This window comes from Sorex fumeus, unplaced genomic scaffold, assembly GCF_029834395.1.
Source record: "Sorex fumeus unplaced genomic scaffold, SorFum_2.1 ptg000033l, whole genome shotgun sequence".
Classification (NCBI taxonomy): Eukaryota; Metazoa; Chordata; class Mammalia; order Eulipotyphla; family Soricidae; genus Sorex; species Sorex fumeus.
In genome coordinates, this window is record NW_026606090.1 from 16,123,098 (window position 1) to 16,137,758 (window position 14,661).

General features: G+C 41.2%; 2 protein-coding genes across 8 annotated transcripts in view; both read left to right on the forward strand.

Moving 5' to 3' along the window:
* RNF170 (ring finger protein 170) overlaps positions 1-3,596 on the forward strand; it is a 36,274-nt gene extending 32,678 nt beyond the window's left edge. For all 7 annotated transcript variants that reach the window (XM_056116874.1, XM_056116875.1, XM_056116872.1 and 4 more), the window contains one exon: positions 470-3,596. In XM_056116874.1, the coding sequence (XP_055972849.1) occupies positions 470-739 (270 nt within the window). In that variant the 3' untranslated portion in view covers positions 740-3,596. The remainder of the gene's footprint in view (positions 1-469) is intronic.
* A 2,539-nt stretch (positions 3,597-6,135) lies between these two features.
* Positions 6,136-13,507, forward strand: THAP1 (THAP domain containing 1). The gene is made up of 3 exons (XM_056116769.1): positions 6,136-6,434; positions 9,458-9,653; positions 10,637-13,507. The coding sequence occupies exons 1-3, from the start codon at positions 6,364-6,366 to the stop codon at positions 11,009-11,011; spliced, it is 642 nt and encodes a 213-aa protein (XP_055972744.1). The 5' UTR covers positions 6,136-6,363; the 3' UTR covers positions 11,012-13,507.
* The last annotated feature ends 1,154 nt before the right edge of the window (positions 13,508-14,661 follow it).

Genomic DNA, 14,661 nt, shown 5'->3' on the forward strand with positions numbered 1-14,661 from the left:
GTATGCTTAAGTATGTATTAAATATATTACTATATTTTAAAGTATATTACTATATCATTATTACTGAATATCTATATTCTGTCTTTCAAAATTTTCCACTTTTTAGTTGTTATCTGCTGTGAGATCTATTTTATGAGCACCCAGTAACTTTGTTTTAATTTTTGGACCACATCCAGCAGTGTTCAGGACTTACTCCTGGCTCTGTGCTCAGGGATCTCTCCTGGTGTGACTCGAGAACATGTGGTGTGGGAATTGGACGTAGGTGGGCAGTGTGCATGACAAGCACTCTGTTCTTAGATCTTTCCAGTCCCCTCAAAAACTATCTTTAAAACAAATTACCTACTAGAAAATCTACAATATGCAAAACTCCTTAATTATCGTTAACTATATTTATCTGTAGCTTGTAAGAAAATTGTATTTTGTGAAGTCTGATTACTTAAGTCATAATATTTTTTCTTTCCCCTACCAGATTCTGGAAAGAATTATGGATCTACCCACTTTACTGAGGCATGCATTCAGGGAAATGTTTTCAGTCGGGGGCCTTTTCTGGATGTTTCGTATCAGGATAATACTTTGTTTAATGGGAGCTTTTTTCTATCTTATATCACCTCTAGATTTTGTACCTGAAGCCTTGTTTGGAATCTTAGGATTTCTAGATGATTTCTTTGTCATCTTTTTGTTGCTAATCTACATCTCTATTATGTATCGAGAAGTGATAACACAGAGACTAAACAGATGAAAAAACAATTTACTAAAATATTTGAGTATGTAAAACTAAAGACCCACAGCGGCATTTCATGATTATCCTATGTACCTGAAACCACAACATGACAAAAACTTGATTATCACTTTGCAAATGCCTGGATAATATATGACTGGAATTTTTACATGTTGCAGGTTCTATTATTAAGGTTCGAACTGTAATCACTTAGAACTGTATCTTGATTCTGTGTTGTCTGTAAAATCTCTGGGGGAAATGTGAAATTTATTTTTTGAATTTTGTGGGGGAGGATTGGGCCACACCTAGCAATGCTCAGGGGTTATTACTGGCTATGCACTCAGGAATCACTCCTGGCAGGGCTCGGGCTCCCAGAGATCAAACCTGGTTGGCAGTGGGCAAGGCAAGCACTCCACCTGCTCTATCTCTCCAGCCCCTAAAAGGGATGCTTTTATATAATTTTATTTTCCCCAAATTCTCTCACATTAATTGGATGCATACTAAAATAGTAAGAATATACACCTTGTCTATTTTTCTTCCTTTGGTTATCAACCTATATAATATATATTGCTATAACATTCATTTAAATATTTTGACAATAAAGCCTTATACAATATTGAGGTAAAATATTTTAGTGCAGTTTTGTGCATTCAGAACAGTTCTGCTTTTTTGATATTCTTTTCAGCTGAAATTGAAATTAGAACTGATTTTACCTTCTGGTTTACAGAAAAAAATTTCACCAATGGATATTACATTTATTTCAAATCAGCATATTTGATATTTAGAGCTTGGTATTTTATGAGAATAATAAATTGGTAAAAGGGAAATTTTAGGAACCTGGGTAATATTGCAAACACATCATAGTTTCATGCATATCTGAGAAAAATAGATCTTCATGGTTTTGAGCATCACAAGTATTGGGAGGGAACTAGGAACACTTTTATTTAAATCTGACAAGAGAAATGACTGGGGAGCTGTCCCAACAAGTGGGCAAATATGGTTGGTTTTCTCTTGTTGGCACACTTTGTTGAAACTATCCCTAGAGGGTGGCATAAAGCCTCGTTTATTCAGGTCTTCTGCTGACTGAGAAAATGTTGCATGAGGTGATTCAACTGGAAAGTTAAGTTGGTTGTTAGATGGTTAGAGCCCTAAGTATGTACATTTCTCTTCTGTGATTTTCTGTTTGAAAAGACTCAAAATGGTCAGTATTATGAATCCCAAATTCTCTCTACTGGTATTGTTCATTAGTGAACTGGCCAGCAAGGTTGCCCGGCACAGGTGTCAGTGTTAGCTCTGTCACCTGCATGAATAGTCCTACTATCCATTTGTGTATTCGGGAGTCTCACATGTACAGTTGGGGAGGAAAAAACCAAGAACATTAGTTATCAGATTAACTTAAATAATGAGACGATAAAGCTTCATAACCATGTTTTCTAAATTGGACCTAGGATAAAGTTGTTGATGTGGGGGAAAACAATAATGCTAAATTATAACAATGATAATAAAAGCAGTTTCTTGATTTTTTTTAGTCTGAAGACAATATTGTGAAAAAAGGGTCAGGGGCCAGAGTGATAGTACAGCAGGCAGGGCATTTGCCTTGCATGTGGCTGACCAAAGTTCAGTCCCTGGCATTCCATATGGTACCCCCAAGCACTGCCAGGAGTAATTCCTGAGCATCGCTGGGCACGTGACCCAAAAAGCAAAACCAAACAAAAAAAAGGTAGGGTCTCACCTTTTTAATAAATGACATTCTTATATTTTATAGATAAAAGGTGTTTCTGCCTATAGGAGGTGGGAGAGATAGTACAGAAGGTAGGGCATTTGCCTTGCACCCTATGAGGACCCTTGAGCTAGCCAGGAGTGATCCCTGAGCACAGAGCAAGGAGTAAGCCTTGATAATGTAGAGTGTGGCCCCTTTACACCCCTCTCCCCAAAGTTTTTTTTTTTTTTGGTCTGAAACCACACACAAATTAGGTGACTAAAGTGCTTGTTATTAAATTTACTTGGATTTTTAAAATGGATTGTTAGGCTGAAAATTGAGAAAAATCTTTGGTGGTCTTTGGTGACATGAGGATGATGCCTGAAGAGGCTGAGAAAGATAACATATCAGGCTTTCATGATTCTTGAGTCTGTAATTTGTAATCAAATGTCTACTGGGATAGCATGCTTTAATAGAAAACCATTTTAGCTGCAGTTACCAACTTAAAAACTTAATGGACGGCTGAGGACTTTGTACAGAGTGGAAACACACTTCCTACCAGTTACAAATGTGATATGAGGCAACAGCAATATCACTTTTAGAAAGGATATAATTTTCTGTGCATGTGTTCTGCTTCAAATTCTACATTTCTTGTTATAATTTTATTGTAATGTTTGGAAATCCTTGTAGCTTTATTGGTAGAGGTGTATTATACCAAATTTTGTAATAAAACACTGTGTGATCTAAAGTTTCATTAAAATAAGGAGATATGCTGACATTTCAGGATTTTATAACTCCTTATTATCTTAACTGATCGTGCATAGAAGGAATCTGACAGTATTTAAAGTGAATCAGTATTTGAAAATACAATAATACTTCTAATTCAGTTAGCCGAATTATATAAATCAAAGCCAACAATATAAGCTTTTGTAAACAATACTGTACTTTTTCAGTGTTGCAACCCAGAGCAGATAATTTGGAACTCCATGGAGAACAATGAGAAAAAAACTGTTCTAAATGCCTGCTACTCCAGTTAGTGTGAGAGAAACAGGGAAAAAAGGGTTGTGTTGGTTCCCAAGCCCTGTGTCATACCTGCTTCAGAGTTGTTGCAAAGGATTGACAGATTATGATTTAAGAGTTTGTCAAGCAATTATTCTCTGAATAAAAGCAACATCTAAAATTAAAAAGTAAATACTATTTTTGTTTCTTGGATATTATTTACTTAACAATTCAGGATTCCTGAAATAGCATTAAATATGCTGGTTGTAATGGCTTTTCACTAAAGTACATCTACTATCATACCTCTCACTTCTAATTGTTGTTACTGAGATAAACTTGAAAAAGAGAAATGCTTCTGTTTTTGAAGAAACATTTAATGTGGTCAGTCTACTATGAACGCTTAATAAGGATGGAATTAAAATTAAGAGTTGAACATTGAGAATGATATACACAGAAAGATTCAACATTCAACATGGATAAAGCCTTAATGTGTATTTTTCAAATAGATCAATTCACCATACCAGTTGATTTACCATTATGAAGAAAGGAAACAATATATATATATATTTTCTTTTTTGCTTTTTTTGGGTCACACCCGGCGGTGCACAGGGGTTACTCCTGGCTCTGCACTCAGGAATCACTCCTGGCGGTGCCCAGGGGATCATATGCGATGCTGGGAACCGAACCCGGGTCGGCCACGTGCAAGGCAAATGCCCTACCCGCTGTGCTATTCCTCCAGCCCGGAAACGATAATTTTTAAAAATGTTTCACCTCCATGTTACAGATATCTAGGACAGAGTAAAAGAAAAAAGGCTAACAAAGATGAGAACTTGGCTGGGGGAAAATCTAACCAAATAACCACTGAATGAATTTTCACTTTAAATTGATAACATTTAAGACTGCTTATCTGCACAGGCGTCAGCAATCTGCATTTCCAACCTCTTGAGAATTATCTTACATTTCCTTTTTCTTTTGACTTTTCCTCCGCCTTAATCATCCCTACCTCTCTCCGACTTCTAGTTTACTTTTGCTAGGGGATAGAACTCTCCTTACTGTAAAAGCCATCTTCATTTTAGTGAGACCACTATCCTTTTTAAATGTTCAATTTAATGTTCAAGCTGGGACTGAAAAACAGTCCAGGAGGTAAGGCATTTGTACTGCATGCAGCCAACTCTTGGTTCGACCCCTGGCACCACATACGGTCCCCTAAGGACAGCCAAGGGTCACTCCAGGAATAGCCCAAGCACTGCCAGGTGCCACTCGACCCAGGCACCGCCAGGAGTGAGCGCTGTGTGTAGTGCCTGCCAACAGTAAGCCCCGAGCACTGCATGTTACGGAGCCCCAAGGCACAAAAATTTTGTTTTGGGGCATTTCCTGGGACTCCTGGTGGTGGTCCGTGCAAGGATGGAAGCTGAGACTTCTGCATGTAAGGACGCAGCTCAGCCAACAGAATCTCTGAATCCCTTAAACTAGCGTGACACCTGGATTCTGGGCCCAATGAGCCCGAGTTTCCCAGCTACAGAAGGCACACACGCACACTGGGGCTAAGGCTGAGTGGGAAACGAGCCTCGGTTCCAGCAAGGACCACGAGTCTACAGATGCCCCAGCAGTGGGCCTGATTTTATCGAGTCTAGGTCTTGCCTGGAGAGAACAGGCCATGCCTTTCCAACCACGGGCCGCGGGCAGCCCATCCGATCTCGGACCTCGGGAACAGAGGTGGCCACCTGGGGCAGTGGGAGCGGGCAAGAGGGCTGGAGCTGGCCTTGGGAAGAGTCATGGTTATCGCCTGTCAAATATGCTGGTCACCAGGAATCTGAGGGGAGGACAGGCTCTATGCCCCTTGCTTTATGACATACACAAATTGGACAGGTAATTAATTCAGAGCAGAATAGATCTTTGTGAGCACAAGACATCTGACGTCGAGCAAGTGTCAAGCGTGGGAAGTGGGAAGCGCAGAGCCTGGAGCCAACGGAAACCTGCAGCAAGGAGAGCAGGGCATCTCAGCCCGCGAACACCTAAGGGCGTTCAGCAAGTGGGAGGGCGGGACGGGGCATCTCAGTCCTGGAACAGTGACGGGCGCTCAGCAAGGGGGCGGGACGAGCATCTCAGCCCTCGAACAGTAACGGGGGCTCAGCAAGAGGGGCAAGACGGGCATCTCAGCCCCCGAAGAGTGACGGGCGCTTGGCAACAAGGTAGCATTTCTCTCCAGCGCTTGGCCGGTCTGGACTCCATCCCTGGCCCTGCGGCTGTGGCCCAAAAACATTTTTAAAAGGAAAGGACGAAGACTACGGGCGTCGGCGATTCCCAGCACGGCACCTGGACCAGCGGGGACCCCCGAAATCTCACCTCTTGCGGGCCCTGCCAAGAAAGGGGTGCGGTCACCCAGAGAGCCCGCGGTTATCCCCTCGGGCCAGCCGCCACAGAGCACGGCCCGGCCGGCTCCATACCGCACGGCGTGCACGGCCAGGGGCAGTGACCCTTTGGAGACCGGCGGGCCCCAAACCACGACGAACGAAACTAAGGGGACACAACCCGCGGCCGAGGCCCAGCTCCCGCTCCGTTAGCCCTGGGACTTTCTCCCCTCCGGAAGCTCAGAGATCCCGCCCATTCCCGCCGCGCAAGGGAACTAGCCAATAGCCTGCCTCCCAGGGAACGTCACCTCTGACCTCGGGGCTAATGAGACAGTCGCACTCACTCCTCGCGAGAGGTGAGGTTGAAGCTGCCGCCGCCATCTTGGAGACGGGAGATGGGCGATGGCTGTGGTCTTTCTGCTAAAGCAAACAACAAAACGGGCATCTTAGTCACCCCCGAGGGAGGCCACCATCACTGTGACTGTCGACCAAAGCTACCGAACAGCTGAAGGTGTCAAAGCGGGACGCAGCGACATTGATTGTAGCTTCACCTGCCTGCAGGGGCAGCAGAAGGGAAGCGACTGAGGACCGAAAGGATGGTGCAGTCCTGTTCCGCCTATGGCTGCAAGAACCGATACGATAAGGATAAGCCCGTGTCTTTCCACAAGTAAGTACCCCGCTACCCTGCCACGGCCGGTGCCTACTGGGTCCGGGGCGCGCGGCCGGTTGGGCTCAGGGGCGGAGCCGGGCGCTCGTGCGCGCGAGACCGGGGCGGGGCGGGGCCGGGAAGGTGGGTGGGGCCTTACGAGGAGGGGGCGGGGCCTTACGAGGCGGGGCCGGGCGCGGGCGGCTGTTTCTCCCAGAGGTGCTGACAGAGGCGGCGTAGGAGGCAGATGCGGTGTCTCCAGTCCTCAAAAGGCCCCCGAGGGGGAAAAATGGTTTCCTGAAGATGGGAGAAGAAATTGTAAGTGGAAATTGCTTAAAGATAATCAGATTTCTGCAGAATAAAACACACTGGCATTTTGGTTCAACAAACAAAGAATTTACAAATATTTTTAACACTTTTACATTAGTTTGTTTGCAAGAATTTCCAACTATAAATGGACAATCAAGAAATCAGAACCAGTGATACGTTATGCAAATATTAAATAATCATGAAAGAAAGATTTCTTAAGATTTTGAGGGTGGGTTGATGTGGTTTTGTTGTTGATAGTGATAATTTCTTTGATTGACATCATTTACTTTTAACAGGTAGCACTGTAGCACTGTCCTCCCGTTGTTCATTGATTTGCTCCAGCAGGCACCAGGAATGTCTCCATTGTGAGACTTGTTACTGTTTTTGAATATTGAATACCCCATGGGGAGCTTGCCAAGTTCTGCCATGCCTGCGGGATACTCTCAGTAGCTTGTCAGGCTCTCCCAGAGGGACGGAGGAATTGAACCTGGGTTGGCCATGTGTAAGGCAAACGCCCTACCCACTCTACTATCACTCCAACCCACAGGTGTAGATACATTATTATATAACTGGTATACTACAAAGGAACTAACAGAAATAGAGTTTCTGAAGCACAGAGAGATCTTGAGAATGTGGATATTTCTGCCATGGAGGAGGAACTAGAACATTTCAGAATTCAGTTCTTACGAAGTGTAGAATAGAAGTATGGCAGGAGAGATAACAGAACTGATATTTCTAATAACATCAAAAGAGAGTGGTCTCAGCATGGTGGTGGCTGGTCCTGGAGGTCTTCGGCTGCCGGAGCCCTGGTCGGGGTGGGGAGGAAAGCCACCACCATGCTGAGACCACTCTCTGCACACATGAAGGTACTGGCAGAGGGACAAAGCCACGCGGGTTCCGGGGCCGAGACCACCAAGCCTACTCGAATTGGAGTCGAGCATCTTCCACCCAGATCCTCCAAATTCCAGTAGGCGGGGGTCACACCCACCACCTGGCCCCCTGGCGCCGTGTAATCCCATCAGCAGCCAAGACTCAGAGACTATAAAATCCAGATCCTGGAACCGCGCGGCCGCATTTGCGGCCGCGCAACATCTTATCAGAACCTTTTTTATGACATCTTATTGTCTCATTCCTATTTTGGACAAACTTGCAGGCTATCGAATGTAGCCTGCCCACAGGGCAGAGTCTGGCAAACTCCCCGTGGCGTACCAAATATGCCAAATACCAGTAACAATGATGGGTCTCATTCTCCTAAATAGCCTTGAATATAATCTCAGGGCTAGGATGAAAGAGACGTTACTGGGGCCTGCTCGAGGCAATCGACGAATAACAGGATGATGAAATGAAAATGAAATGAAATCAAAAGAGAATCTAAAAATATAAAACTAAGTATGATGCTCAGGTGACAGAAGTAGTGTCTGCTATGGAGTGAGTCAAAAGGGCTAGCCCACTTTTAAAGCCTCATGCTTTATGAAAGAACGTTTTGGGGACAGGAGATGAGAAGGATTTTGACAGAACCTCATAAATCTGAATATATGTAGTCCTTCAGTGCTAGGTGCTGAGTTATTACATCAGTGACTGCTGTAATAGGTTGTACTTCTTGATGCCATTTCCAATAGGGATCTGACAGCCCCTCTGCCCCCAACTCCTATGTAGGACTTCTGGAAAGAGCTCTACTGGGAAAATGAAATGTGGTGTCATTGAGATCTTCATGTAACAGCCGTGAGGCTCTAACATAGTGTATATGGAAGAGAAAGTATGCAGCATAGAGCTGAACATATCTTTCTTTGCCTTTCCCCCAATTCCTCAGTTGACCAAACCCTTGACCTAGGAAGTAAAATCACAATAAATTTAAACTCTTACAGTTCCCCTTATCTGAGACTAATGAAGCTATTCCAGCTCTTTAAGTAGTAAATAAAAATAATGCTTAATTTTATTATAATTTTATTGATATATTTTTAAAAATTTGCTCCAAGTGCAGTGTTTTGGAGGCCTGGGGGCCACACCTACTTGGCCTGGCCTTGCTGCTCAGTGGTTCAGTGCTGGTCTCTTGGTGCTGGGAGGAGATAGGGACGTGTAGTACCATGGATCAAACCTGGGGCCTCTAATATCCATACGTGCCCTCACACACTCTGAGCTATCTCCCCTGCCCTGATTAAGTCATAATTTCAGACACTGTAGGAGAACTAGAAGCTTCAGCTTTTTACTACACAGATAAATAAAGTTGCTTTTTTTTTTTTTTTTTTGGAGCTGGGAGGTCTTGGGAAAAGGTCATACCTGGTGATGCTCAGAGCACATTCATCGCTCTGCACTCAGTAGTGACTCATGGTGGGGGTGTCGGTCACTTGCAAATCAGATGACTTACCCTTTACTCCAGCCCTATATAAAATTTCTTAGCATAGTATACAACATCACTGGAAAAAACACACTTCCTATTTGTTTACTTGAAACTTTGTGTCTTAAATATCAGACATTAAACATGAGTAAATAAGATAGAGTAAAGGTACTATTTTGTTTTATACAGACTTTTAATTGTTTTGGTGCGCGAGATTAAATTCAGGGTCTCCTATATATAGAACTCTGGACCACTGAACTCTATTCCCCCCCCCCCCCCGTTCTAATCAGATAATTATCCTTGGTTAACCACAAAATTGGCACCAGTGTAAGGTAGTTCTTTCTTACTCAGAAAAGTTTGGAAAATAAGGTCAAAGAACTGAATTATGTCTTCTTCTTAGGTTTCCTCTTACTCGACCTAGTCTTTGTAAACAATGGGAGGCAGCTGTCAGAAGAAAAAACTTTAAGCCAACCAAGTACAGCAGTATCTGTTCAGAACACTTTACTCCAGACTGCTTTAAGAGAGAATGCAACAACAAGTTACTAAAGGAGAACGCTGTGCCCACAATATTTCTCTGTACTGAACCACATGACAAGGTAATGAGCCCCTTTAAATACTGAGTGGTTTCCTATGAAATTAATATCTTTGAAAATTTTTGAATGGTGTTAAATATTATTGACCACAGCTTGTGAACAGCTACTGTTAATTGTGGTATACTTTTTAAAAGTATAAATACAGTTTATTGGTTAAGAAATTCAAGGTGGCTTTTGGATTTGAGGTCATCTGTACCCCTTGTATGTTGATGTATTTTTCTTTTCTTCTTTTCTTGTAAAGGGCTGGTGGTCTTGCCTCTATGTTCTTGACTAGTTGTTAGTCAGATTAGTGGTTCAGTGCAGGGGCCAAAGGACCTGGTGTACTACTTGGGCTGGTTTTTTGCCATGTCTGTTTCTTTCTTTATCGGTGAAAGTTTTGTTTGTAAAATGTTATACCTTTCTGGGTTTTGTTGTTGTTTTGTTTTTTTCAGCCACATCAGGGGTGCTGTGTACTCAGGATGGTTTCTGGTGGGGCTCGGTACCATGTAGGTTGCCAGGGATCAAACCAGATCAGCTACCTGCAAGATGAACACCCCATCTACTATTGCTTCAGTCCCTATTCCCTTCAGTTTTCAGTGCTCAGTATCTAATTAAACCTTATTACTCATTCTGTTTCTTGTCTCATTCTGTTTACTTCAGGTAGAAAAATATAATTACTATTAGCATAACTATTTTCTCATTTGGAACCTATCTATACTAAGAAATCACAGAGCCTAATTAAATTTCACAAATAAATGTTTAAAAGCTTGTTTTTTTTTTCTTTTCTTTTCTTTTTGGGTCATACCCGGCAATACACAGGGGCTACTCCTGGTTTATGCACTCAGAAACCATTCCTGGCAATGCTCCGGGGACCATATGGGATGCTAGGAATCAAACCTGGGTCGGCCACGTGCAAGGCAAACGCCCTACCCGCTGTGCTATCGCTCCAGCCCAAGCTTGTTCTTTTTAATGACTAAATTCAAACCTGCTCTGTCTGACTGTTTCAGAAGGAAGAACTGCTGGAGCCACAAGAACAGCTTCCACCGCCACCTCTAACACCTCCTGGGTCCCAGGTGGACGCTGCTATTGGATTGCTAATGCCTCCTCTTCAGACCCCTGATAATCTCTCCGTTTTCTGTGACCACAACTACACTGTAGAGGATACAATGCACCAGAGAAAAAGGATCCATCAATTGGAACAGCAAGTTGAGAAACTCAGGAAGAAGCTCAAGACTGCGCAGCAGCGGTGCCGAAGGCAGGAGCGGCAGCTGGAGAAGCTGAAGGAGGTGGTGCACTTCCAGCGGGAGAAGGACGACGCGCCTGAGCGCGGCTATGTCATCCTGCCCAACGACTACTTCGAGATAGTGGAGGTGCCGGCCTGAGGGAATGAGTGCGTGACGCTTTGCGAGAGGCCACACATGCTGTCTTCTTCTAGCCTTTTCAAGGAGTTCCATTTGGAAGAAATAACACTTGATTACTTGTATGGAAACAATTCAGAATATTTTTTTAAAAAAATAAATTAGTTATATACTGTAAAATGATAACTTTTTGTTTGTAATTTCAGGGTTACTACATTTTAGCTATTTTAAAGGTTACAGACTAACCTCAGAACTTCCATGTGAGAAGGTTTCAAGATTGGGGAATTTTTTTTTTATATGAGTATTTATAGAAGTAATGTAAAAATGCAAGAATGAAAGCAATACAGTAAATATGATTTAAGTTTAACGTTTAAAATTTAAACAAAGCAGTTCTATTGAGAGTACTTATATTTTAAATCAAGTATGGGTGAGATCATGGGACATAACTTCTCAGAATATATTTTCTTCACATTATTATTTGTAAAATTAGAAGATCACTTATCTTTCTTAATCATTGTCAGACAAACTGGCAAGTCAGTATTAAAAAAAAGATTTTCAGAGCAGAAAATATTTCATTGCCAATCCTTATGTCTAAATAATAGCTTTATAAGGATGGATTTTTTTTTTCAGGTGGGTCCTTTCCCCACCACCTTCCAGCTGTCCCTTCACTCTGTAGGGCTGTAAAATCAGAAGTGTGTCTCCAATGGAAGAAGCATTCCTCAATAAACAAGATAGGCAGTGTTGTCAAGGAAGTAGTAAGAATGAGGGCCTGATCCATGGCATATCTTTTTCTCTCTGTTTCTCTAAGGATTCCCCTAATTAACAGTCCTGGTTTTCCAGTGGAATTTGCCAGATCTCTAACAAATACATTAGTAGAGTTTGATTAGTACCATTTATCTTGTAATCTGAAAAAAAAATTCAACTTTTAATACATTAGCATTTACCTCCTTTACTTCAATGAGTGATTTATATTCAAAGGCAATCTAATATGTGTTTATTTTACTGAATGTTAAGATTTAAACTGAAGTTTCTTTTCAAACTAAGTGGTTTCTCACTTTGTGAGAAATTTTTTACACATATTTGAAATGAAAATATATTCTGAGTAAAAAAAAAATACTGCCATAGGAATTACCTGCTTAATTTTAGTAGCTGTTAGAACCCTATGAAATATAGAGTTCACGGAGGTAGTTGAAAAATATCAGACCTTTTATGGCAGTATTAAAGATATGAAACTATGGTGGGCAAATGTCTTTTGTAAAGTTGGTTTTCAGTGTTGTTCATGGATAGTACTTTGGTTCATAGAGATTTGATTTTTTTTATGAACCAGCATTTCAAAAATAGAAATTATTATACTTGAAGATAAATAGCCTAAGAGCATTTAGAGCTATTGAAGAACCAGAGAACTTTTTGTAGTTACTTACAGATGTCGTCACTCGTTTGGAGCGTTTGGAGCCACAGTCTCTATTTACGTTTCACCTGTCGAGCAATTCCAGGATATAATTAATTGGGTAATATTTTGTCAAGTATGTATTTTTGATCCAAATTGTCATCTATATAAAAGAAATTATAATCTCTTTGTATGTCCCCAGAATCAAGATTTCGACGTTGAATTATGAAAGTGGTAATCATAGTTAGCTTGTTAACATTATGATTTAACGTGAAGAAACATTCTTTCATAACAGACTTAAGTCCCTTTTTGGAAAGAATTAAGTAAGCAGCATGCATACCAATGTTTTCCATTTAATTTTTCATAGTTTGGCATAGGGATTTTGAGGAATAGGTGCGTTTTTCTGAATTTGCGATATAACGTTTGTTGAATGTTTTAAAATTTAATTTTGTCTATTGTTGTTCATGATGTTGCCAAAATGGAGCACTTAGGCTAAAATAGTTTCTATTTCAGCCTAGTGAAATTCAGTCTGAAACAAACAGTGTCCTGGTCTCAATCTGAGGGATAAAAAGGAAGATCCATGTGAATTGCAGCATATTCTGAAAACTTTATTTTAAAGACATACCATTCTAATATATCCTTTTAAATGTGAGATTATCTGATAGTAATAGAGGAAAAAATAACTTTATAGGACTGCTAGGAAAATTGTAGCATCATAGAATTTATGAATTAGAAGGCCCTTAGAAGTCATCAACACTGGCCTAACGTCTGAACCCTATGGAAGTTCCTTGTAAAATATCCCTGACATATAGTCATTTGTTCTCTGCCAAATGTGTGTAAATACATTTAACTAGTTATTCCCCTTTGATTCTTTAAAATGGTTTCAGGATTAGAATAGAATTAGATACCACTCTCTTTACACTTGTTTATAATGCAAATATAAATTCTTTACTTTGAATTACCAAATTCAAGATTAAAATTTTTAAATTTGTAAAATAATTTTAAGTATTTAGTAATTGTATGTGTTGTGTACTAAAAATAATTCTGTCATTGCAGTAAAGAAATAGTTTATTTAAAATTATTAACAAACTTTTACTGGGAAAGTCAAGTACATGAGGAGATATTTTAACTATTATTTTAACTACTCATTTAGTGTGAACCTTTTCTTAGACATATAACAATGATGATGGCTGGAGCAATAGCACAGCGGGTAGGGTGTTTGCCTTGCACGCGGCCGACCCGGCCAACCCAGGTTCAATTCCTCCGCCCCTCTTGAGAGCCTGACAAGCTACCGATAGTATCTCGCCTGCACGGCAAAGCCTGGCAAGCTACTCAAGACGTATTCGATATACCAAACACAGTAACAAGTGTCACAATGGAGACATAACTGGGCCCGCTCAAATAAATTGATGAACAATGGGAGGACAGTGACAGTGATAACAATGATGAAAGTTTCACTTGATAATGGAATTTTTTAGGTTAAATTAATATTTTCTGGCCTTAGTTATTGAATATTATGCATACCTAACTCCAACTACTTTCATAAAGCCAAAGTGACATGAAGATTCACATGAACTATAATAAGAAAACTCAATTTTGTTACAGAACATTTGTGGAGGAGGTCTACCAAGCAATGCTTAGGAAACCCCAGATCTACTTCTGTGATTTGATGCAATGCTGCTGCTTCCAGGATTGAAGCTGGCAGGGGGGAGGGGACGAGGATGCAGTGTGCAGGAACCAAACTTGGGGCCTTTCGCGTGCAAAACATGCATTTCAGTCCATAGAACTATCTCCATGACCACTTTGTCCAGAACATTTAAAAGACAGTTCACCATGCACTTAAGGAAAACGACAATAGGTGATCTGCTTGGGGGTAGGGGTGGCATATTTATTGAGACACTGGTTTACAGTTATTCGTAATAGAATTGTTTCAGGCACTCAACATTCCAACACTCATTACACCCCAATGTTACCTTCCCTCCATGGATAGGCCGAGGTTCCCTCCCAACCCACACCCACTCCACCATACCCCTTTATCAGGCATATAGCAAATTTATTTCATATTACTTTGTCCAATAAAGCTTAAAGGAATGGCGAATAGAATTATCAGAAAATAAATCAATAAGTCAATTTATGATGAGATGCTATATGTTTTAACCTTTCTTAATCTAGTAGAGGGCAACCATATGCACCATTAGTGACTATCACACTCTGTGCCACAAGGTGGAGAATTTCTCCTGTCCTTTATAGAAGGTCTTTTTAACACTTCTTGCAAAACTGGTTTCAA

Coding starts and splice junctions, on each gene's coding strand:
- THAP1 (XM_056116769.1), top strand. CDS start 6,364: ATGGTGCAGTCCTGTTCCGCCTATGGCTGCAAGAACCGATACGATAAG. Junction 6,435..9,457: donor AAGCCCGTGTCTTTCCACAA/GTAAGTACCCCG, acceptor TCTTCTTCTTAG/GTTTCCTCTTACTCGACCTA. Junction 9,654..10,636: donor GTACTGAACCACATGACAAG/GTAATGAGCCCC, acceptor TGACTGTTTCAG/AAGGAAGAACTGCTGGAGCC.